This window comes from Theobroma umbraticum, unplaced genomic scaffold, assembly GCF_002168275.2.
Source record: "Theobroma umbraticum cultivar Fairchild unplaced genomic scaffold, ASM216827v3 scaffold_239.0, whole genome shotgun sequence".
Classification (NCBI taxonomy): Eukaryota; Viridiplantae; Streptophyta; class Magnoliopsida; order Malvales; family Malvaceae; genus Theobroma; species Theobroma umbraticum.
In genome coordinates, this window is record NW_018397279.1 from 1,800,931 (window position 1) to 1,823,897 (window position 22,967).

The 22,967-nt window shown below is 32.6% G+C and overlaps 5 protein-coding genes and 1 non-coding gene across 6 annotated transcripts; 3 read left to right on the top strand and 3 right to left on the bottom strand.

Moving 5' to 3' along the window:
* The first annotated feature begins 4,494 nt into the window (after nucleotides 1-4,494).
* TRNAS-UGA (transfer RNA serine (anticodon UGA)) lies at nucleotides 4,495-4,575 on the top strand. The gene has a single exon. It is a non-coding gene; the product is annotated as a tRNA-Ser (tRNA).
* A 1,435-nt stretch (nucleotides 4,576-6,010) lies between these two features.
* Nucleotides 6,011-9,728, top strand: LOC110427923 (uncharacterized). Its single transcript, XM_021443565.2, has 2 exons — nucleotides 6,011-6,412; nucleotides 9,244-9,728. Exons 1-2 carry the CDS (start codon nucleotides 6,212-6,214, stop codon nucleotides 9,469-9,471), a joined length of 429 nt encoding a protein of 142 aa, XP_021299240.1. The 5' UTR covers nucleotides 6,011-6,211; the 3' UTR covers nucleotides 9,472-9,728.
* Nucleotides 7,300-8,026, bottom strand: LOC110427922 (DUF3339-domain containing protein). Its single transcript, XM_021443564.2, has one exon. It carries the CDS (start codon nucleotides 7,826-7,828, stop codon nucleotides 7,622-7,624), a length of 207 nt encoding a protein of 68 aa, XP_021299239.1. The 5' UTR covers nucleotides 7,829-8,026; the 3' UTR covers nucleotides 7,300-7,621.
* A 529-nt stretch (nucleotides 9,729-10,257) lies between the features above and the next one.
* On the bottom strand, nucleotides 10,258-10,976 carry LOC110427921 (uncharacterized). Its single transcript, XM_021443563.2, has one exon. The coding sequence runs from the start codon at nucleotides 10,679-10,681 to the stop codon at nucleotides 10,469-10,471; it is 213 nt and encodes a 70-aa protein (XP_021299238.1). The 5' UTR covers nucleotides 10,682-10,976; the 3' UTR covers nucleotides 10,258-10,468.
* A 3,499-nt stretch (nucleotides 10,977-14,475) lies between these two features.
* On the top strand, nucleotides 14,476-14,885 carry LOC110427926 (uncharacterized). Its single transcript, XM_021443567.2, has one exon. The coding sequence runs from the start codon at nucleotides 14,491-14,493 to the stop codon at nucleotides 14,701-14,703; it is 213 nt and encodes a 70-aa protein (XP_021299242.1). The 5' UTR covers nucleotides 14,476-14,490; the 3' UTR covers nucleotides 14,704-14,885.
* Nucleotides 14,886-22,010: 7,125 nt separating this feature from the next.
* Nucleotides 22,011-22,713, bottom strand: LOC110427933 (uncharacterized). The gene has a single exon (XM_021443578.1). The coding sequence runs from the start codon at nucleotides 22,652-22,654 to the stop codon at nucleotides 22,277-22,279; it is 378 nt and encodes a 125-aa protein (XP_021299253.1). The 5' UTR covers nucleotides 22,655-22,713; the 3' UTR covers nucleotides 22,011-22,276.
* Nucleotides 22,714-22,967: the final 254 nt, after the last annotated feature.

A 22,967-nucleotide genomic window follows, 5' to 3' on the forward strand; every position in this document is an offset into this window, starting at 1 on the left:
AACCTCTTTATTTTGTTAATAGCGTATTTATGAATTTAATTGTACCATATAAATTTTTAACAGTATTCTAAATAAAATGCAGTTGTAAAGATTGCATATACACCAAAAAAGCGTAATTAAAATTCAAATTTATTGCAATGCAATCAAAGAAATGAATTTCTAATAAAAGCAAAGATGCCAATATCCAAGCTTTGCTAAACTTTTGTGCAGAGTCTAACGATCTTTTTATATATTTAATATATCTGAGCAACATCCCTCGATATTTATTTCGATCATATACTATAAAATAATGCCGATTTAAGCTTTGTAATAATCGTCCTTTTGTCCATACAAACAATAAAATACCCTCGTGGGAAACATTTTGAGATACCAAGCGATGACAGGTGATGTATGAGGACCCCAGGAGTTTCCATCGTTTTGTAGGTACTGTCAAAGGCATGGGGGCCAGGGGCAAATAGATTACTACCAAAATCAATGTCCCGGATGGGAAGGCAGCAAGCTCTTCTGTTGCTTCAATTTGGCTCTCTCTTGTAGATAACTCTTGCAACCAAGAGTTTGTGTTTGAAAAATACACGTGTTGTGGTTTGAGACACTGTCGATAAATGGCTTTTCTAGCAGCAAACAGCCAGATGCCTCCAAAGGTAGGCAATCTACCTTCTTATCCATCCAGACTAAGCTAAGGGATTTCCTTCTTATCCATCCTGACATTGAATTTGCAATTTTAAGGTACTCTAGACTGATCCTGTAATTGAATATTGACACCAGTGCTAAAAATGTGTGTACATATATATGCTTTCCAGTACAATTTTAGAAAACTAGCTCAAATCCAAGTCGTATCTACTTCCCTTATCGCTAAGCATAAAGCATTTCAGTTATATCAACACTAAACTTTGCTAAAGATATTTGCAGAAGTGTTGGATTCTCTTAAGAGTACGAACAAAATCAACCGTTCCTACCATCATCTTTAACCTGTTTATTTTACTGAAAATTCTCCATTTATCGCATGATTTTAAGCTCGTGTTACGTTCCAGGATATATATGGCTACTGATTCTATTTGACTGATGAGCTTTTTTGCTTGTGCATTAGCTTGTCAGAACTTTGTATTTGTAGTACTAGTTAGTTGTGAGGTTTCTTGACGCTTTTTTTTGTGTTCAAACCATTAATTTTCATAATTTGGTAATTTTGTCTGTCAAAAGCACTTGTATTTCTGCTATAATATGGCAATAATTTGCATCAATCAGTCGTTTGACTCGGTGTTCTTCAACGAGTTTGGGAGGTGATTCGACATCAGTTTTGAACAAAAAGGAAATTTGATTTCCTCAGTTTTGATTAATTTTCTAGAAATAAAAACATTGTCCTGATCATGTCTAACTTGTTTCGGCACGTTCCTCCATGCTCACAACACATGTTTGATACCTGAAATTTATATAATTCTTGCTGCGTACTTCAATCCCTCGTGAACAGTTTAAAGACAAATCTTGATCAGGTAATCTAGCTAATAAAATATATTATATATACGTTTTCTCTTCCCACCAACCCACTACAAAATCTAAAACCGATTTTCTGCGAATCAAAAGCAAAAAAATAAAGAAAAGGGTCATCATTGATTCAATATTTGAGCTTGTAATATGGACAATCAGGGAGGAATATGCCTCTTTGCACAACTAAGATATAAGATCTGGATATTTTTTGAATGATTGTGCTTTTGGATTCTTTCTTTCAATACAAAAGAAATAGTGTTAATACTGGAGTGTTTGATTTATTAGTTGATATATTAATTTTATATTTTAAGAAATAGAATTCGATTTCTCTTTCCCAAAATCTAAAAATTAAAGATATAATGTTAGAAATGTTCTTTATCAAGCTTACATTAGTAAATTTCATTTATACTTGTTATGATTTTAATTTTTCTTACATGATATCTTGTGATTTCTTTTCTTTAATTAGCATTTTGTAAATATCTTTTTTTCAAGTAGTACCTTGTAAATAATTTTTATTCTCATAAGAAATTAGACTATTAAATTTGCCTAATAAAATTATTAAAATATTTATATATTTTTCACAAAATTAATAATCTAATTCTTTATGAAAATAGAAATTATTCACATAATGTTAATTGATTAAAAAAACACAAAATGGCATCTAAGAAAAATTAATAAAAAAAACCATGTCTAGCATTTTGATTTTGATCTGTGTTGATTTTGACCCACCAGGCTGGGGGAGGTTGGGATCTCCCTTTCAAGACTTGCTTTTGTTTTTGTGGTACCACTTGAGAGATAGGACTAGCTGAAAAAACTAGTCATATTATCACAAAACTCCAAAAGTGTAGAAACTAAAAGGATTTTGAGAACTGATCACATCAGGATGAATGTATAGCATGGGACTTAATCAAATAAAACATCATGGCTAGCTTTTGTCCTTAGCCAAAACGAAGATTACAAGCTAACCTAACTTTATTTTACATCGTAAAATATTTTGATTATAGATGTTTTATACATGGTGATAACACGAAGTTGTCATGAATGATGTATAATTTTTTATCTTAATGTAATTATTTTATCGACAAGTGCATTGTGTGTAGACATGTTTTGGATGGTCATTCATATTTGAAACGTTCTTTTAATTTTTGTTTTTTATATTTGTGTGTAGACATATTTTTTAATCATCTGTTATTTTATGATTTTCAATTGAACTTCTTTGATTGAGAAAATAAATGAATAAATTATCTTGATTATTGATTTTAAAGCATTAAAATTTAGAAAGGACACAAGTAGTTGATCAATAATTGCTAGGGATGAAGTCGGGGAAAATGGAAATTGACATTTTGTACATTTAGCAAAACATTTTCTTGTTAAATATTGATGATCTTAATGACTGAAGGTTTACAACTCTTTAATAATTTCAAGCTGTAGCAATTCTAGGATTGGTGTGGCTGAAAGTGTTTGCAGATATATGATGATACTTTGGTGCAATTTGTATAGGCAAGTTGCAATGATAGGTAATAATTCTGGTCTTTGTCTCTTCAACAAGATGTTAAAATAAATGACATGACATTTGGGTCTTGGGAAAAGAAAATGACATTGGGTAATTTGTTCTTTGAATGTTTATTCATAGTAGTGTTGTAACCTGTAAACATGCTCCTCCAACTTGTAGCAAGGCTACAAATTAAATAGAAAAAAAAAGAAAGAGAGAGGAAAACATATAATTAAAGGAAATATTTTGCAAGCTCAAATGCTAGTTATCCCTTCACTATGCCTAAAGCATTAAATAGAAAAAAAAATGATTCATGACAGAGTTGCTATGAAGCTTGCTAAAGGAATGCATGTCAGTAGTATATGTGTTGTATTTAATTAATTTATTTATTTATTGAAAATTGACGAAAAAAATTTGAATTATATTTTTTAAATAAAAAAATTATGTATTAACTAATTAATTAAATACTCGAATATATATTTGAATTGATTTTATGTTCAGATTGATGAATGAACCTGGTTATCTATTACCAAATATGGATTTTTGGGTTAAATACTTTTAACATGGTGTCAAATTTATGATTCTACCAATCTTCTGTATCAAAAGGAAAAGAGATTAATGATCTTACTTTTAGTTGCTGACCCATTGAACATGTCAGCCAATTGCTTGAAGCCTTTTCACAAGGCTTTGATTTGAGAGCTCATATGTGGCTTTAGGCAATCTACATATGAAAGTAGTTTTTTTCTCTTTCATTTGGGTTTATATCAAATAATCATAAAAGTGAGACAAAAATTTAAATATTAATTTAAGGCACTACAGCAAATTAAATTTGATCTTTGACTGTATTATTTCAATGGTGTTGTTAAAAGTCTTTTTAACTTAAATCAATTCCTTTTACCTTTTAACGACACTTTTACAAAAAAAATTGACCGTATCATATAAAATTTTGACAACGTTTGAAAAAAACAAAATCGTAAAAGTTGTATATATTAGTGATAGTTATACTTTATTTATTATTATCAAAAGTAAAAACAGTACAACTAAAATTTTAAATAACAACATTTTTACGGTTTTCGTCACGTAAAAAATATATGTTGAACTAAATAAATATAGTTAAAGCCCAAATTTATTATAATAGGTCAAATCTTAAATTAAAAATAACTTTGAGAGTAAATAAGTAAAAATAATAGTTTGCTTACATATGGTAAGGACAAGAGTATCAATCACAAGACATTACAAACCATCAATATTAAATAAAGTATGGGGATTGAATTTTGTAAACCAAAGAGGAAACAATGGGCAAAAAACAAAACATAAATGAAGTTTGATATGAACACTCCACAAAGGGTTGAATTATTAGATTTATTTAGTCTTTTGTATCAAACATATATGCGCCATTGTAGCGTCCTTTTTTTATTTTTTGAAAAGCGCGATTGTAGCATCCTTGTCAGTCTATCCATGTTGGTAAGACAAGATCTTCACTCAACCTTATATTTTACAATCCGCTCATCACCATGAAAGTCGATATGTCCGAGTGGTTAAGGAGACAGACTTGAAATCTGTTGGGCATGCCCGCGCAGGTTCGAACCCTGCTGTCGACGTATCAGTTTTTGATTTTCAGTGGTCAATATGCCCATCTTTTTAGGGCCCAGAGTACAGCCCAGCCACCACACTTATGGGCTGTAGCCAGTCCAGTATTTCACATATGGACAATGTGGATGGGCCTTGTTGACAGTGACTTGCTTTTACTCGGTTAGCTGTTGGGGTGCCGATGCACATTGGATCATATTCCGCCAGCAAACATCCCTCTCCGTTTTAAGATAGAAATGGACAAGTTTCTTATGTTTGTGATTTGGTGTATCATTTTTCTGAAGCAAAGTTGTGAGTATTAACTTCAGAATATGGAGGTTTATCATATGATTTTACATCCTATTGATGTTTGTTTAATTTATTGATTAAAGTTATGCAATGAGTGGCAGTCTTCTCTCCATTTTCTTACTGAACTCACTCATCTATATGCTAAAATCCAAATTGGGAAAACCCCAACTTCTTGACATAACAAATATCAGCAGGGTCCTGGCTAGTGGCACTCCTCTGATCATCCTGCAAATTTACCTTTTGCTTCCTTCTCGAGGTTACTTGATCTGCAATTCTGGAATTATAGTTATTCTGGTTTGCTTCATATATATGCGGTTAAATAACTCACTTTGTCTTCTATTCCCTTTTGCCTTGCTAAAAGAATGCATCTTTTTGATAACATAAGCCCACAACACCAGTTGCAGTCCAAACAAAATGGCACAAATAATAAAATTGTGAAAATTATATGTTACGGATTGTGATTCCTCATCTCACATCATATGTAAATATGATATCAGTATTAGTAACTTAAATTTAAGCAAACTTTAGAAAATCACATGATTCAAGCTTGAAACAAAAGAATTCGGCTAACACCATTGGGTATCTTGCCCCCCACAATCCATCTCTTGCAAATAGTCACTAAGCTAATTGGATTTGCGACCAAAGCATCCTCAATTATACTATCGAAGCTTAAATTATTGATCAAGTGGATAAAAGTAATCCTAGGATGTCAAGAAGGCTAACCATATATACTTTATCCTGGCCGTGGCGTGATCATGGAGATATACCCATATAAGCTCTGGCCCAGAATACTGATCTTATAAGTAATCAAAAGGGGATACCTGAACACCACTATTCCAGGAAGCTTCTTGCAACAAATCTAAAACCTCTGAAGATTCTCACTCCAATGGATAAATTTTGAATCCAGACATAAAAATCAACCGAATTAATCCATTACAGAACTTCTTGTAACATCCGCTCATGGACAAAAAATGTACTTGAGAGTGCTAAGGGAAGTTCAATTATGAAAACAGATTTGCCCGTTGGGATTGATTATTGGGTCACATCAAATTTGCTCAGAAAAGAACAAGCAATGCACAATTGTCTACACATTGAGTGTTGAAGGCGAAGTTTCCTTTCCACCGAAGTGCATGTGATAGCTTGATTCGCTAATCTTCACTTTTCCTAGTCATCAAACCCTTTGTCTCTTCTTCCTAAAGCAAAACACCTCCTTTATAATCATCTTTTTCATTTTTTTTCCATCTCCATCTCCATCTCCACCTCCACTCCTTATATTCATTATAGATCAGATTACCACCAACTAATATACGTTGAGGGTTCTGGTGTTGCTGAGAGCAAGAGAAAGGGAGAGGAGGAAAGATGTCTGATTGGGGGCCGGTATTCGTGGCAGTGGTGTTGTTCATACTGCTAACACCGGGGCTGCTGATTCAGGTTCCAGGAAAATCCCGGTTCATAGAGTTTGGCAACTTTCAGACCAGTGGTTTATCCATCCTGGTGCATTCTATAATTTACTTTGCACTCATCTGTATCTTCCTCTTAGCTGTCGGTGTGCACATGTATGTTGGTTCATAGCTGACAAAGCAAGAACCCATTATTTTTAGACACTAAGTTTGTGGATTGGTATGTAATTCAATTTCTGTCGTTTTCATCTGTGTCTTTTTTGAAACAAAGTTCCTATACAGTTATTTTTGTTGGTCATTTAGTTTTTTACTTCACATTTACCGTCCAAATTTGAGAATAAATGTTTTGATTCTGGTGAGTGGATCCACTTGTTTCTTACTCATGGTTACCTGATTCCTTTTAGCCTTATCTTATTCTATATCTACTAAACTAATCTACAGCTAACTTAGTAACCAGATGAACATTCAACAATCATTGGCTAATGGCTTGAGAAGTGGGGCTGGAGTCGTTAGACCTCATTTTTTGCCCCTTTGTATGAATTAATTGGCTGATTTGACGTGAGAAAGCCCAATGAAAATGGTAGGTTTATATAGCTTTCCTCTTTCCTAGTTCAAATGATTACTGTGCTCAAAACAGGGCATTTCCCTGTAATTGCTTAGGTTCTTTAAGATTAAGCAAAGAATTCTGAAGCTCATGTTCAAATTGACAGGTTTCTATGTTATCAAAATTTTTGCATACCCTTTCTAGTTATGATTTGTTTATGGTGGAAGCTAGCAAATGGTGATACCGATATGTATTTCTATCAGTAATTTCATGTATAAGCTCCAAATTTAGGCTTCAGGTGGATCATCAGTTATGTTGACAATCTCACCTTTTGATGCTTGATCAGCAGTTCATGGAATATCAGAATCTGAAACTAGGCTTTGATGCATTTATAGACAAATAAAATGATTGTAGAGTAAAAACATGCATAAATGGCTATTTGTCAGTTTAACATGCAATAGTGGAAGCCGTATGGTGCCAGAGAAATGAACTGAAGCTGTTAATTTTATCACCGGCTCCTGGTTATCTCCTGTCATTCTTAGCAAGTTCAGAATGAAAGAAATGTTGTTAACAGAGAACATCTGCTCAGATAACTGCACTGATCATAGCAAAGTGTTTCATTTCTTCTTAAAAATTCACTACTTCCAACAAAACTACAAAAGCTAACGAACCCTACCGATTTCTTTTGTTTCATCGGTGACTGCAAGATTTTCATGGGATCATACAGGAAATTAGAACTAAGAAACAAGACACTACAAAATGAAAATCTGATCCTGTCAAGTAGAGAGAGTGCCTGGCACAGCTTCTTGAGCCACCCTTTTGTTCTTAGACATAGAGGTGGATATGAAGAACGACAAGAAACAGGATCAGGAACAAAGCATAGAGAACTGCATGCACAAATATGGCTGCCACACTGGTCTTCATGTTCATAAAATCAATGGGTTGATTCTTCCCAGGGATTTGCAGGACTAACCCTGGTGACAGAAATGCAAACAACGCTGCAGCTATGAGGGGAGCAGCCCAATCATTCATTCTATATGGCTTTCAAAAATGTCCCCAACCTTCTGTTTATGCAGCTCCTTGGGACTCAAACCTCCGAAGTTAATAGAAAAAGGAGGAATCAAGCAGGCTTTGGATGCTTATTTCATGGTTTCTTCAAGTCACTTATGGAGAGAATAGGAATCCCACAAAGCTAAAAACAAGAACTCTCAATTATTCCACTTTATGCTTTTAATCTTTTAAAATCTCTTGCTTTTGTTGGATAAGGCAAGGCATAATTGTCCTGTTGATGTCAATCCCACAGGCCCTCCACAATCAACTGCAGTGCACCATGTATCTGTTGGTGCTTGATGCTCCAGGATCACCGTCCATTTCAGGATTAGTGTTTGATAACACTACAAGCTTTTACAAAAGAAGGTGAGAGGTACTGGACTAGCCAATCAATTCACAGAAATGGCCTGAGAGAACCTAAGATACACACTACTTTTTCCATTGCTCCTTTTTATCTTCTTCCTTTTCATGCCTTTGATTATAAAAATTTGAGGCTTTGACAAGAAACAACCTACTCCCATCCCATCCCCATTTCCTGCAGAAAAGTGAGAAACAATTTATAAATATATTCCAAGCATATCACTCTATTGCTCCTATTGATTTCAATGGTCGAAATGTTTTGATTTTTTTTGTTATAATAACATGGGAAGCATTCTTCAAAAAATTAGTTAACTATCTACATATTCTTTTATGTTATATGCTTCTTTATTTTAAAATATCTAAAAATGCAAAGTACATAAAAACCCTCCTTACATAGAGGTGGCAATCGGATTCGGAAGGGAACAAGCCATCTCGAGTTAGATTATTTCAAGTTCGAATGTTCTGAGTTCAGATTAAATTAAAACTAATAATTAATCTTTTTTATTTTTTATTTTATTTTCCAATTATTATAATTTTAAATCAAATCAATCATGAGTTCTAGTTATTTTGAATTTAAATCATTTTAAAATCAAATTTTTTCGGGTATAAATTATCTCATATTCAAATCATTTTAAATTTGAATTTGTTTTTGTCAATAATTTATTTTACCGCCTCATTATCCCCCCTAATCCTAATCTCATTTGCACTAATCAAACTTGGACAAATTTAATCTAAAAGTCAGAGTTAGATCACTCGGAGCAAGGAGCCAAGCACTTATCCCGGACACGAACAAAGCCCTGGCCCCATGCCCATATGCAACTCTCTTGTCTTTCTTGTGCTCACAAATGGCCCCACTTCCCAACTGTCCCTTTCAACCTTAAAAGTCTCCTTAACTTAACCCATCTTCTTCGCTTCCATCCCATCTTCTTCTTCCACAGTTTAGGCTTACCCAGAACAATCTAGTAGTAGTAATTTCACTTTTCTCTGGGAAGAAAAAAGGAACTTTTTTAACTCAGGTCTAGTTAAGTTCAGTTAAGTCAGGAAAATTTCTTGTAATGGCGGATTGGGCTCCTGTACTTGTTGGGGTGGTGCTATTTGTGTTGTTATCGCCAGGACTTCTGTTTTCGTTTCCAGGGAACAGCAAGCAGCTGGAGTTTGGGAGCATGAAAACTAATGGCAAGGCCATTGCTATCCACACTCTTCTCTTCTTTGCCATCTATGCTGTTTTGATCCTGGCTGTCCATCTCCATATCTACACCGGCTGAGCCTGGTGGCACTTCTCTGTCGGTGAGAGTCTTGTTTTCGGTGTCTCTATTCAAGATCTATGTTGGGTTTTATATGGTTAGACTTTGTATTACCTTGATTTTTTTTCCTTGGACCAATGAAGTTTGTGGCACAGATCTTTATCTGGCAAAGTTGACCTTTTTTGTCAGAAAAATACAATCTTTTTTCCTCACTTTCAAGAGAAGGGCTTTAAGTTCTTTGTCCAATTTTTTAACCTTGACCATCTGAATTAATTAAACCCTGGGGATTTGTCACTGTTGCTATTGCATTCGAAAATATTTGCTGGTAATTTGTCAGATTATGTTTAGCTATTGCTTCATTTAGCTTGGATGCTGGAATATAGAGCTCTTCTGTTATTGGGAAAAGCTATTTTTTTTTTATTTAGCTTGGACGCTGGAATGCATAGCTCTTCTAGTATTTGGAAAGCTATCAGTAATTATAAGAAAAAACCTGGCGGATTTTAAGGTCATAGGGGTAATCTGGCTTCTGAATCTATTCTTGGTTTTGCAAGTGATGTCTTTGTCAACACTGTCAAAGGCTATCTCATAGAACTAACTAATACAGCATTTTCATTTGGCTAGAATCAGTAAAGAAGCTCATAGAAATAGAGTAGATGCTGAAAGTTTTATGGGATTAGAGGGCAGAGTGGAAGATCTAGCTCATATGACCATCATCCATCAGTCAATCTTCTTTAAAATGGTCTTTCATAGTGCCTTAAAGAGTAAGATTAGCCCAAGTGATTAAATTTCATAAAAAATCAGACCATCTTCTCAAGAAATAGCTTCATTATTGTACAATTCAATATCTCTCTTGCAAACAACAAATGAACAAAGTAGTAACAAAAGAAAACAAATAAAGGAAAAAGGAAATTAGATTGGCAATAGGTAAGAAGGTATATGAAACATGAGCTCCATCTAAGGAAAACAAATGAAGAGCCAAAGGAAAAGAAAAAGGCTACCCTTTTCTGGGGAGTTTGGATCAGTTAACATGTATGTGAATACCAATTGCAATGATCAAGATGGTGATTATGCAGAAGTATATTACAGCATGAACCAGGATGGCTATCCCACTTGTGCACATGTTACCAAACTCGATCACTCTAGTCCTCGATGGCAGCTGGAACAGCAACCCCGGTGACAAAAGGATGAATAAAACCACTGCAACAATGACCGGTCCCCAATCTGCACTCATTTCGCTCTATCGTTCTTTCCCCCTTTCTTTCTCTAATTCACTCTTGAAGCCAAGGTTTTGAATGTTTGAGAACTTCTCTTCCAGAACAAATTGGAAAGTGAAGAGGTGTACATTCTATTATGTAGGCGAAATGGAACTAATTTTCTTGGTGGCGAAGCAGGGGGGTGATGCTAAACTTAGTGAGAAAGATGAGAATTGAGTTTAAAGGGGAGGTAAGGTATGTACATGTTAGTGGGTTTGCTTTATGGAGAACGAAACAATCTCCTTTTCTTCCATTAGCGTCTAATAATTGTTTCATTTGGAGAATTCTTTTAGCTTGCTTTATTGCTTTATTAAAGATACAATAAAAGAAATAAATGGAAAAGCAGCGGCATGTGTAAAGTTGAGCTCTTTGCTTGGAAATCTTGTTTGCTTGTGACTTAATGTAACATCTAAAAAGGTGTATAGGGTGTGCCAGGTTAATGCGTGTTAAGCAATTTCAAGGCTAAGAAAACTGATGCAGGGAGACAATTTGGTAAAGGACAATTAAGGACAAACTGCTAAGGGCATCCTTCTTGATTCTTGACTCAGTTATTTCTTTTATCTTTCATCTAACTGATGAAATTGAATGATTCTGACACACACGATTCTTTCTGGTACTTCTCTTAATGAAACACAGGTAGAGACTGAATTACTTGGAGTTGTTGTCAAATGAAAATGATACTTAATATCTATCAGCAAGCCCAAACTTACAGATAGATGCTAAACATAACCAGCACCTGGTGATTGAGGACACCCTCCACATTTATTTATATATTTATTGTTTTTGAAAAGCCCCTCCACATTTATTTAAAGGGGTACAAGTATTGATTGAGGATCTTGCCAAAGATCATACAGCCGGACAGAATTACTAATGATTGGGAAGAACATTACCAAATTTGAAAAGGCTAGTGGTATGCTCTGCAAGATAAAGTGAAACTTTGAAAATGAGAGAGAAAATACTGAAAAGACGAAGAATCCTGTATCGGAAAAGCACTTCTAGCCAGTATGACCTAAAGAGGCCACGACTGTCTGTAAATAAAGCTTGTACAATGTTATTTGTAGACTTACATGGGGCCAAGAAGCATGAAAAATCAGAAGTTTCAAACCAATTACTTCAGATATAATTCCAGTCCTCATTCTTATCTGTGTTAAAGTTGCAGATAGCGCCTAGCAGCCTTGGCCCTCAGCTAGAGGAGAAATGTTTTTTTATTTTTTGCAAAAAAGAAAAAGAAAAAAAAATGCTTCTGTGCATTTGGACTAGGCCATGGCCCATGGGAAACAACTAGACCAAGCTTAAGCAAGTATTTCTTCACTAATATTTTATTTGACACCTTCATAGTGAATCTGATATAATGTTCCATTGGAATTTTTCTCTGTTGTAAATTGTAATTGAGTAATTCTCCAAAACATATCTTTAAACTGTTACTTTTACCAGATAAACTATTTCACTATGTTTCCTTTTATATTTGTGATAAGGCTAGCTTATCTTTCCACTATGATAATGCAAGAACTATTGGTAATTATAAGCACTTTTTGCCTCAACCAAAAAGGAAAAGAACCAAGAAGTCTGCAGAGGAATTCAAGTTATAGTCCAATTCAAATGTACAAGGGATTTGGATCATCTCCCGTACATTCAATATTCCCAACAGTTTTCTTATTTTAATTCGTTATGTTTTCCCCTCTTAACAAAACCGTTCCGTTAAAATAAGAGAGAGATGGTTAACCGTTCCTTGTGGTGTATTTTGGATATGTTTAGCTGCTTGGAAGCTTGGAGAAATCATACATTTCAAAGAAGGAAATGACAATGCAATACTAGTAGAAATCACTTCAGCTATTGGTCATGTGGCCGATGGCCATTTTGATGGTGTGATCACTGTTACAACTTGCATGTATTTGATGGTTCTTGTCAAGAAAAGGCTAAGGGTTGCACCAGAACTGGCTTCTTCACCGGTAGCTCAGCCAGTAGAGGCGCCAGAGGTCTAGGCAAGAGTTAATTATCAAGATTAACTAGACTGGATCATGATCATTTTCCAGTTTGGCAATGTGATTCTGCTGTTGGTTTTGTGAAATGTGGTAAAGGATGAAGGCTTTGGTTGTCATTTTTCCCTCCGCTTATCTCTAACTTACCTGTGATTTGTTCAAATCTCGATTTAATTTTTTTTTTTTTGTTATTGCGTGATTAGTGTAGCAACCCATCTTATATCTGATGTTGAAGTAATTGTTAAAACTTATACAATAGTCTAAGCTAATCACTATTAGAAATGGCAAGAGCAGGTCTTTCACATAATTTACCTGTAACTTTTTTATCTCCCAAATCAAAACTTGCAGGCTTGGGGTTATAAGAAAATTGTCACCAAGTTACAAAATTAGCTATTTAGTTAGCAGGGTCAAACAATGAGATTTTGGGGAGCCAAAATAGAGATTTCGGCTCTCAGATTATGAAAAAACATACCTGTTTTACCTTGATCCTCGGAGACTAAACCCCTGCCTGCCAACACCCTTAGCTTCGCCTCCACCGTTACGTTTGCAGAAAATGTAAAATAAAATAAGGGAAAAAGTTAGGAGAAGTTCTTTACATGAATTTTGTTTGGTTTTTTCTAAATAGTCATGCAGTGTCTTGGAAATTGTTTATTCAGCATTAACTAGGTTTGATTTTCAAAATTAATGAAGTTTAGTTTCATAACCACCAGAGAGCTGGTCATCAATTGTGGATACAGGGTCTAGAGGGAACAGAGTCATTGTCCTGAAAGATGGACAAGTCCACGTCTGAGATTCTTTTTCCCTGGAGTGCAACAGCTCTGCTAATCCTCCCGGCCATCTGGAGTCTGTCTTGCATTTGCTTTCGTAATTCTAACAAATTGTATCTTGAAACACAATCTTTTACATTGTAGTTTTCTTGTTCAAAAGTACTACCCGGATTCTATAACCCATGTCAGGTTTTGTTTTCACAAAGGCTGACGGATTAGCAGATGGAAGAGTCATGCTTGCAACATTTGCTATATATTTTGCAATTTTTGCTGCTTGGAGGCTTGGGAAGATCCTACTTTTGATTGCAAGATCATCGCACATAAAGGGAGCCCAGGAAAAAGCAAATGACATAAGATATCAGATTGGTTACGATGCTGTCATGGCAGTTACTTTCCTCATTGGCATCGTTGTGTGTTACATGATTTTTATTTTCAGGGTTGTACTACCAACCGTAAGAAGAGGGTTGTACCAGATTAAGCTTCTTCTCTACCAGTAGGGCAGCCAGTATCCAGGTCTTAGGCAGAAACTAGAATCACTTTTTCTCTTATCTGATCATTGACAATATGTAGAAAGGGAGATAAACCCAACTCCTTAAAGCACGAGTTGAGAAAAAGCTTTGATTTCTGCTAATACATTCAAACAAAAACACATTAAGTAAACCAAATAAGTTAAAACAACAAGATTTTTCAAGAGCACATTGACTTTTATATCTTTGGAGTGTGCTCATTCAAGCAACAGCCGTCCAAACAAGGACATGATGCCATACTAGGCCGTCCAGGGTTTGTTGCTTTCAACGTAACGTCGAACCCAAGGTCCCTCTTCCGGTCATGAACCTTTTCTTTGTCTCCTGATTTTCTGTTTGTCCTTTTTTCATCCACTTTTGTCTTTCTCCAGCCCTCTGTCTCTGCTTCCTCCTTTTTATTGCTGCTCAGTGAGCCTTCTCATCTAAAAATCTGCATATAAACCGACTCTCATACATTCTTCTACCCCTTCCAATATATATCTCAGAAGCAAGAGTCTGTGGGAAACAAAGGGAGAGGATGTCGGGCGATTGGGGGCCAGTAGTGGTGGCAGTGGTGCTGTTTGTGGTGTGTTCACCAGGGTTGCTGTGTCAGCTGCCTGGAAACAAAAGAGCAGTAGAATTCGCAAACTTTCAGACGAGTCCGATCTCCATTTTTGTTCACACGATCATATTCTTTGGCCTAGTCACCATCTTTGTGATAGCTATTGGCATTCACATCTATTCAGGGTAGCATAGACAACCCTTTCTGTGCTCCATTTCTTGTTGCTTGTTCCATTTAGAAGTAGAGAAGTTTCAGATAAAAATTCTCTACTTTTCTAGCAAGAAGACAGCTACCTCACTATGGATGGCTGTTAATCTTTAAAATCTCCCATCTTTCTTCTTCCCAGAGGAATCAAACAACGTTTGCATTACTGTTACTACCAATCGAGTTTCTTTCATTCCTATGAGAAGATCCTTAATGATTATATATGGTTATGTATATGATTTTGTATTGACTATCTCATTAATGGTGAATGGGTGAAATGGTAATATATTTGAGCCAATTTTCAAACTTTATGCAGTTTCTACTTTTCCTGATAGATGCCATTGGTAGAAGAAAGAACCAGGTTGTTTTACTGTTTGGTAGCAGAAAATTTCTGATCACAGCCCACTCTCCAGGTTTTTACATTGAACCAAAACCTAAAATTATGGTTCCTCAACAACCTTAATTTGTCCAATTAAGTAATTGATAACAATTTGCTTCAACCAATTTCCAGCACAAAGCAGGGATTGTTACAAAACCAGTAAAGAAAGGCCTATAGCAGAACTGCCCTCAGAAATTAGTGTTTTAGACTTTTAGTTACCATATCTCAAGTCTAATAGATAAATGAAAGCATCTTGTGTTTATAAGTATGGAAGTTGCATATCTCATTAAATTGAGCTTATGAAAAAAAGTAATGATCTCATTATATAAACAAGTTTTAAATGTTCAGAGAAGAGGCAAAATGGCAAGCATTAACAAATAAAAAGGATGAATTTATGAGATTAAAAACCGCTACGTTGATTCTGGGATTTTGAATTGGAGAAAGACGTGCTTATTAAATTTTAAATTTTTGTGTTTTTTCTGTACAACATAGGTCTTTGGTGTAAAGGTAGAGAGCTTTCTTTTGTTTATTAGCTCAAGGCTAGGAAAGGAAATTGCAAAGAACACTATGAAGCGATTTCCCTTTGGTATAGTATAGATTTTTCTCCTTGCACAAGCTGATATCTTATGCCAGTTGACTGCCTTCTTTTGTTTTTGGTTTTTATTTAATTTGTGGGCGGGAGATATCTAAGTTGTGTAAAAGCATGACGGCAGCTTCGCCACGTCATCTCGACTTCTTTCACTTGTTTCCATGGAGAAACCGACAAATGTATCTGTCGTGAGGTAATTGTTTCATCTGTTTTTCCAATTCCATAATGATGATGTGATGCCCTCTTGCGACAAGACAGAAATCTCCATGTTCTATGTCATTATATCTAGTTTTAGGGTTTAGGAATGTTTGGCCGGTTTTAAGAATACACTATCATGTCAAGAGTAAGGTCACGTCTTCAGTAGAATAGTTATTTCATTTCAACTTTACATTGGTTCATTCATGTATGCACTAGAGAATCACATCCAGGGGGCGCTTGTTCCTTAAACTCCATGAATCATGCACTAAGGAATAGATCAATAATCTTTTTGAATAAAAATATCCTTGATAATTTTGTAAAATATTTTATATTTTAACAAAACTTTTGTTTAATTCTCTTTTTTTAAAGTAAATCGTAATTACCAATTGACCAGATATATAAATATATCGTTTTTGTTTCTCAATTGTTTTCAATGACTACGTCTGACTGTAAGAAGAGTCATATTTATGTTTCAATGACGAGTAAGAGGATTCGTTAAGAAAAAACATGGATTGGACCTAATGGTGAAAGGATGATTATAATTTTATTCAACCATCTTAGCTTAGCCGGTAAAGCATATGATTTTTAACCTTGTGGTCGTGCGTTTGATCCCCACAAACGGCTAGATGTATAATCTTTTATTTGTATAATTTGGGTAGAAGTGGTCAAATTTTTTTATTTTGATATTAATTATTTAGGAATGACACTCTATTTGACTATTTAGATCAATTTTTTGTATCCCAAATTTATAATTGCATCAACTAGAAAATAATTATTAATAATTTTTTTAAATATAGTATATAGATATAAATATTATCAATATTGTTAAAATACATTTCAAAAATATATAATACATTTAATATTTTTAAAATATATGTTAAAGATATTATCATTCAAGTCGAAAGAATCTACCAAATTGATTGAGAAAAATTTATTTTTGTTATTTTTTAATTTTTATTTATAATTCATTTGATTTCATTTTTTTTATCAAAATTCGATTAATTCAATTTTTAAAATATTTTCAAAATGGAACTGATGTCGGGGCATTATAAAAACACTTGGGAGTTGTAAAAGACACAAATCATGACAAGGTTAGAAACCCCACAGAGTTGAATTTTCAATCTTGACAAAGTTGAAAAACCCACTGAGGTAAAAAAACAATCAAAATCCTACTTTGATTGGTTAGGCCAAAAATACTAAAAACCTCTTACTCTTTTGAAAAAGCCTAGAGAAAATAAGCAATCCTGCTTGAGAAAATATTCTTTATTAATTTTCAACTTCAACGTCTCATAACTAAGCCTAAGGGTCCTATTTATATTATTATAGCCCACATTCTAATAAAACTCTACTTTATGTTGTCTAATACAACTAGAGTAGTTAACAAAAGATTTAAATAAATGAAGTGTTATATTCCTAAATAGAACATAACTAGCTTAAAGTCCTAATACAAGTAAATGAAATAAAAAAAATTCTATTATACCTTAATTCTTAAATAATAATATTCTAATAATATACTCAAATATCATTCTCTCTAAATTGGAGAAAATTTATCTTCAAGATCCATGTTTTCTTTATGTTCTTCATAGTAAGGAGAGAGATCAGCTACATTGAAAGTTGCAGAAACTTCATAATCTCCAAGAAGTTCAATCTCCTAAGCATTCTCATTAATATGTTCCAAAACTCATAATGGTCCATTAGCTCGAGAAGATAATTTTGCACGAGACTTAGAAAAATGTCCTTTCTTTAAGTGAATCTACATTAAGTCTCCTTTTTTGAAACTAGTTGGCTTTTTATGCTTGTTGGCTTGCTTTTGGTATAGTTCAATCCACATTAAGTCCTTGTAAGACAAGACATGGCAGAAGCATGAGAGACCAATCAGTTCTAAAGATAAAATCCTTAAAAAAGAAAAAGAACAAATATTTCATATGGTCAAAAAGTGAAAACATAAACTTCAAAAGAGACCCTTGACATAATCAATAAAATTTTAGAAGAAACTTAGGTACTTGAAATTATTGAAAATGAAGAGATCTTGATAAATTATATCATTATAGGAAAAGATGGAATTGAAATTAAATAAATGTTGATGATATTTTTGTATAGCACTTAATATTATGAAAGAAAATAAGGATTTTGAACTTATATTTGTTGAAGAATGTAGATATAGAAATGATGACCAATGTGAAAAGATGCTATCAAGGTAGAATTGAATTTTCTTGCAAACACGAAGTTTTTGGACTTATAGTCTAGACACAAAATGGTGTAAAACTAGTGGGATATAAATGGTATTTATGTGAAAAAAAAATAAGAAAAATGATATTATGAGATATAAAGCATGACTTGTCGCACAAAAGGTTTTATCCAAGTACATGATATTGATTATAAAGAGACATATTCTCTTGTGATAGATGCAATTACAATTCTATATTAATTAGTTTAGCAATACATAAAAAGATTGAAATCCGTCTAATGAATGTAGCTACAACTTATTTATATGTCTCACTTGATAATGATACTTCTATAAAAATCCTTAAAAGATTTAAGTTGCTTGAAGCACAAAATTTGAATTCTCAGAAAATTTATTCAATTCAATTAAATAAATCTTTATATGGATTAAAATAATTTGAACACATGTGGTATAATCGCCTCACTAAATATTTGTTGAAAAAAGTCAATTAAAATGATCTTATATGCCCATGTGTTTTTATAAAAAGATTCAAATATGAATTTGTGATAATTGTTGTTTATGTTGATGACTTGAATGTTATTAGAACTTTTAAACAGTTATCAAAAGCCGTGAATTACTTAAAGAATGAATTTGAAATGATAGATTTTAAAAAAATAAATTTTTGTTTGAGTCTTCAGATTGAATACTTGACAAATAAAAATTTTTGTTCATCAATCAAATTATATAGAAAAAATACTAAAGTAATTTTATATGGACAAAGTACATCCATTGAATTCACTAACGGTCGCAAGGTCATTAGATATGAAAAAAGACCCTTTCTAACCTCATAAGGATGATGAACTTTTTAATCATAAAGTACCATATCTTAGTGCAAATGGACCAGTACTCTATTTTGTTAGTAATACAAGACCTAATATATTATTTATTGTAAATTTATTTGCAAGATATAGTTCTTTTTCAACTTGAAGACATTGACATGGAATTAAACATATACTTTGATATTTTCAAAGAATAATGAACATGTGCTTATATTACTCGAATGTATTAAAATCAAATTTAATTGGTTTATGCAGATACAGGATATTTATCTGATCCACACAAAGATCGATAATAGACAAGTTACTTATTCACATATAGAGGTACGACTATTTCATGACATTCTATAAAACAAACTATAGTTGCTACTTCTATTAACCATGTAAAATTTTTAGCAATTCATAAAGCAAGTGGTGAACATGTTTGGTTAATATTTGTAACTCAATATGTCTATGAAATGTGTAGCTTGTCAATCGAGAAGGAAATTCTAACAATATTATATGAGGATAGTATTGCTTTTATATCACAATTAAGGAAGGATACATTAAAGGCTATAGAACGAAACATATTTCGTCAAAATTCTTCTTTACTCATGATTTTCAAGAAAAGGATGATATTAGTGTTCAACAAATGTGTTCAAGTGACAATATAGCATATTTATTCACAAAAACCCTTCCTACTGCAACATTTGAAAAATTGATACAAAATATTGGAATGCGATTTTTTAAATATCTTAAATAACGCAGTAATCAAAGAGAGTAAAATATGGATTGTACTCTTTCTTTTCATCAAGGTTTTTATCATTGAGTTTTTCTTGATAAGGTTTTTCATGAGACAATATTTCAAAGGTGTATTTTTGAAAAAAAATTATGTATTCTTTTTCCTTCACTCAGATTTTTCTTTCATGAGATTTTTTCTTAGAAAGATTTTAACAAAGCATATTCTTAATATAATGGATATTTAAGAGGGAATGTTATGAATATATATGTGAATGTTCATTATGTTATGATCTAAGAAGTTCAAACTAAGTCAAACAACTCAACAGACTAAATAAAATATGTCTAATTTGGTTTGAACCCTTAGATTGAATTAGATTAAAGTTAGGGTTCAAAGGGTTGTTAGCTTATAAATAAGCTCTTCACCTTTTTTGTAAGGATACATTGAAATAAGATCTTCTTACTCTCCTTAAGTACTTTCTCTAATAGTTTTTCTTTCAAGTAATATTTCATAACAAAATTTTCATTTTTAATTATTTTCTTTTTCTCTCTACCTCATCTACCTTTCTCCTTCTTTCTCTTAATTTACTCCATTGTGGGAGGATGGCGGAAGGTGATAGTGTTGGAATGATGCCTCCATGACTAGATTCGAACATGGAGAAGCCTCAAATTTGAAGTTACGTTGCATTGGCCATGTATTCAGTGGCCAATCAACAAAGAAGAAAGAAAAGAAGAAAACGAGAAAAAAATTAAAATGAAACTAAAATATTATATTATATTTTTTAAATTATAAATTACAAAAATAATATTTCAAATTAAAAAATTAAACTAAAATTTTAGTTATAAATTATTAATATTTTAAATAAATTATAAATTTTAAATATTTGAATACTTTAAAATGAAACTAGAGAAAAATAAAATAAAATAATCATATTAAAGTTTTAATTAAAATATATTAATATTTTTAATAAATTATCTGAAAATAAAAATTTAAAATTTAAAATCATAAATTATAAAGATTATTTTATCTTTTTATCATACAGTCTTTTATTATTCCAAAATTCTTTTTACCAACAAAAGATTAGAATAATATAAGAATAATAATTTTATTCCATGAACCAAATTAGATAATAGGTATTTTTACCTTATTCTATTTTTACAGAATAACTATTACGTTGCCCCTTTATTTCATTCTGAGAACCAAATGTACCATAAATGAAAGATAAACATATCTTATTTATTTATTTCTCTATTTACTTTTTTTTGTCTTCTTTTATTTTACACAAGATTCTTTTAAACTACAATATTACAAGATTTAGTTAGTGGTGGCATGTGAAAAAAAATATCTTTAATTACTATCAACTTGAATTTAATTGAGTTATTTACTAATTCAATGACATATTTAATAGTTTAAACTTATTTTCAAATCAATTATACATTAATTTTGAGATGAATGAAACTAATTATCATTAATTTGGAAAAAAGGTTTATTGATAAAGAAATTGATTAAAATAAAAACATAATGAAAAAAGGAGGAAAAAAAGGAAAAAAATAAATAAAATGAGAGTATTTTTAATATCTAAAGTAAACTTTCAAAATATTAATTTGACCGATAGAATTTTGATGTCAATTACATTTTCAAGAAAAATAGGGAGTGTTTTTCAAACTAATGAGGGTAAGTTTATTTTCAATAAAGCCTCATGCATGACAATTATTTTTCCTAATTGTATTGGATAATTTATTTAAACTATTTTGGAATTAAATATTTAACCTAATTATAAATTTGATAGTAATTAAAGATGATTTAAAAATAATTAAAATTTCCAGTTGTATTGTAATTAATTAAATCTGATAATTTTTCTAAAAATAAAAAGTCTTAAACAAAAGAAAGAAAAAGAAAAGAGATAAAAAAAGAAAGCAAAAAAAAAAAGAAATGAGAAATATACTTGTCTTCTCTGCTAAAATTATTTTGATAATTAATACCATTACTTTTTCAGAGAATTCACGTATTTTCAACCAAATTGTAAGAAGATAAAAGGGTATTTTTCAACCTAATGGGTGCAAAATTATTTTCAAACAAATTTAAGGAGTCTTTATATTTTTATCAATTCTTTTTTATCACAAAAGAAAAAAAAAGAAGAAAATCCAAAAACTGTATAATACTAGTTTTTTTTTCCTCCTTTTCAAGTTTAAACTTACATCTGTTAATGTCGTATATAGGATAGTGATTAATTCTAATGAATCATGATTATAAATTTTTTATTGAAATTTTCCTCTAAGAGAAGGAATCAGTCATTATTTTATAGATAACTTAAGTTTTGATAAGCTGTTTATAGAGAAGAAACAGCATGCAAAATCAAGAAAAAAAAAAACTAAATTGTTGGCTTTTGTCATTCATATATATTCTGATCAAAAGTGGATTCTGCATGACAAACAGGACAAAAATTAAATTACTTTCACTTGAATTACAAACTCAAGCACACGCAGAAGCTGAAAAGCGCCTCAACCTAAGACATGGACTCTGCTTAATTATCCATAAAAACAATTACAGATCCAATTAACACCTTCAAATTCTATGAACAAATGATAATCTTGTGGGGTTTTTATGGCAAGGAATTTTTATTATTGGATCTAATTGTACTAAGAGGGTAAGCAAAGGTATCCATTGGTCTCCCCTAGTGAGTTTCCTGGAGCTTGATTCGTTCTGAGTTGTTTCGTTCAAGTTTGAAACGTTCTTGAACAGAAGAGATGTAACTTGCAGCCTTAATATCAACACTTTCATCGCCAGCAACGCAGAAGAAGTTGTCGATTTGGCTTAAGTTTTCGCGGTTTTTGTCAGTAGATACGATGAACGAGACCTGCTTTGGTTGGGAAACCATGTAGTCCTGGTGAACCCGGAAGCTGACAGAAGCTGTTGTAGAAGAAGTCTGGTTTGGCTTGACCTTGGTGGTGTATTGCATGGCTGCTGCTGCTGGCGGCTTGGCTGCTCGGAAGAATGGCGCCAGCTTCCCCTTGATGAAATCTCGGCGCTTGCGGTTGGACATGGACTCCATCTTGAACCAGCTGTCTCTGCTATTTGATTTGATATCAGATCAAATTAATCAGATGGTGAGTGCTGAGAGCGGTACCGGAAGACAAGAGAAGGGTGGCTTTATATAATAGTTGTTTGTGCACTGACAAGCAATTTCAGATAAACATGAAAATTCTTGATGGATTGTGGTCCCTCAACTAAATATCTAAGAGAATAATCTTCTTTAGGTACAAGATTATGCATAATTTTACCTATATTCCAATTATTTGTTAAACAGTTGTGATCGCTTTGTTGGATATGGAAATTTGTAAAAAGCAGATTATGCTTTCTGGGAT

Excerpts from the sequence above, each read along its gene's own strand:
- LOC110427923 (XM_021443565.2), top strand. The coding sequence starts at position 6,212 with ATGTCTGATTGGGGGCCGGTATTCGTGGCAGTGGTGTTGTTCATACTG. Across the intron at positions 6,413-9,243 it reads CTGTCGGTGTGCACATGTAT|TCAGGAAAATTTCTTGTAAT; the intron begins GTTGGTTCATAG and ends AGTTCAGTTAAG.
- LOC110427922 (XM_021443564.2), bottom strand. The coding sequence starts at position 7,828 with ATGAATGATTGGGCTGCTCCCCTCATAGCTGCAGCGTTGTTTGCATTT.
- LOC110427921 (XM_021443563.2), bottom strand. The coding sequence starts at position 10,681 with ATGAGTGCAGATTGGGGACCGGTCATTGTTGCAGTGGTTTTATTCATC.
- LOC110427926 (XM_021443567.2), top strand. The coding sequence starts at position 14,491 with ATGTCGGGCGATTGGGGGCCAGTAGTGGTGGCAGTGGTGCTGTTTGTG.
- LOC110427933 (XM_021443578.1), bottom strand. The coding sequence starts at position 22,654 with ATGGAGTCCATGTCCAACCGCAAGCGCCGAGATTTCATCAAGGGGAAG.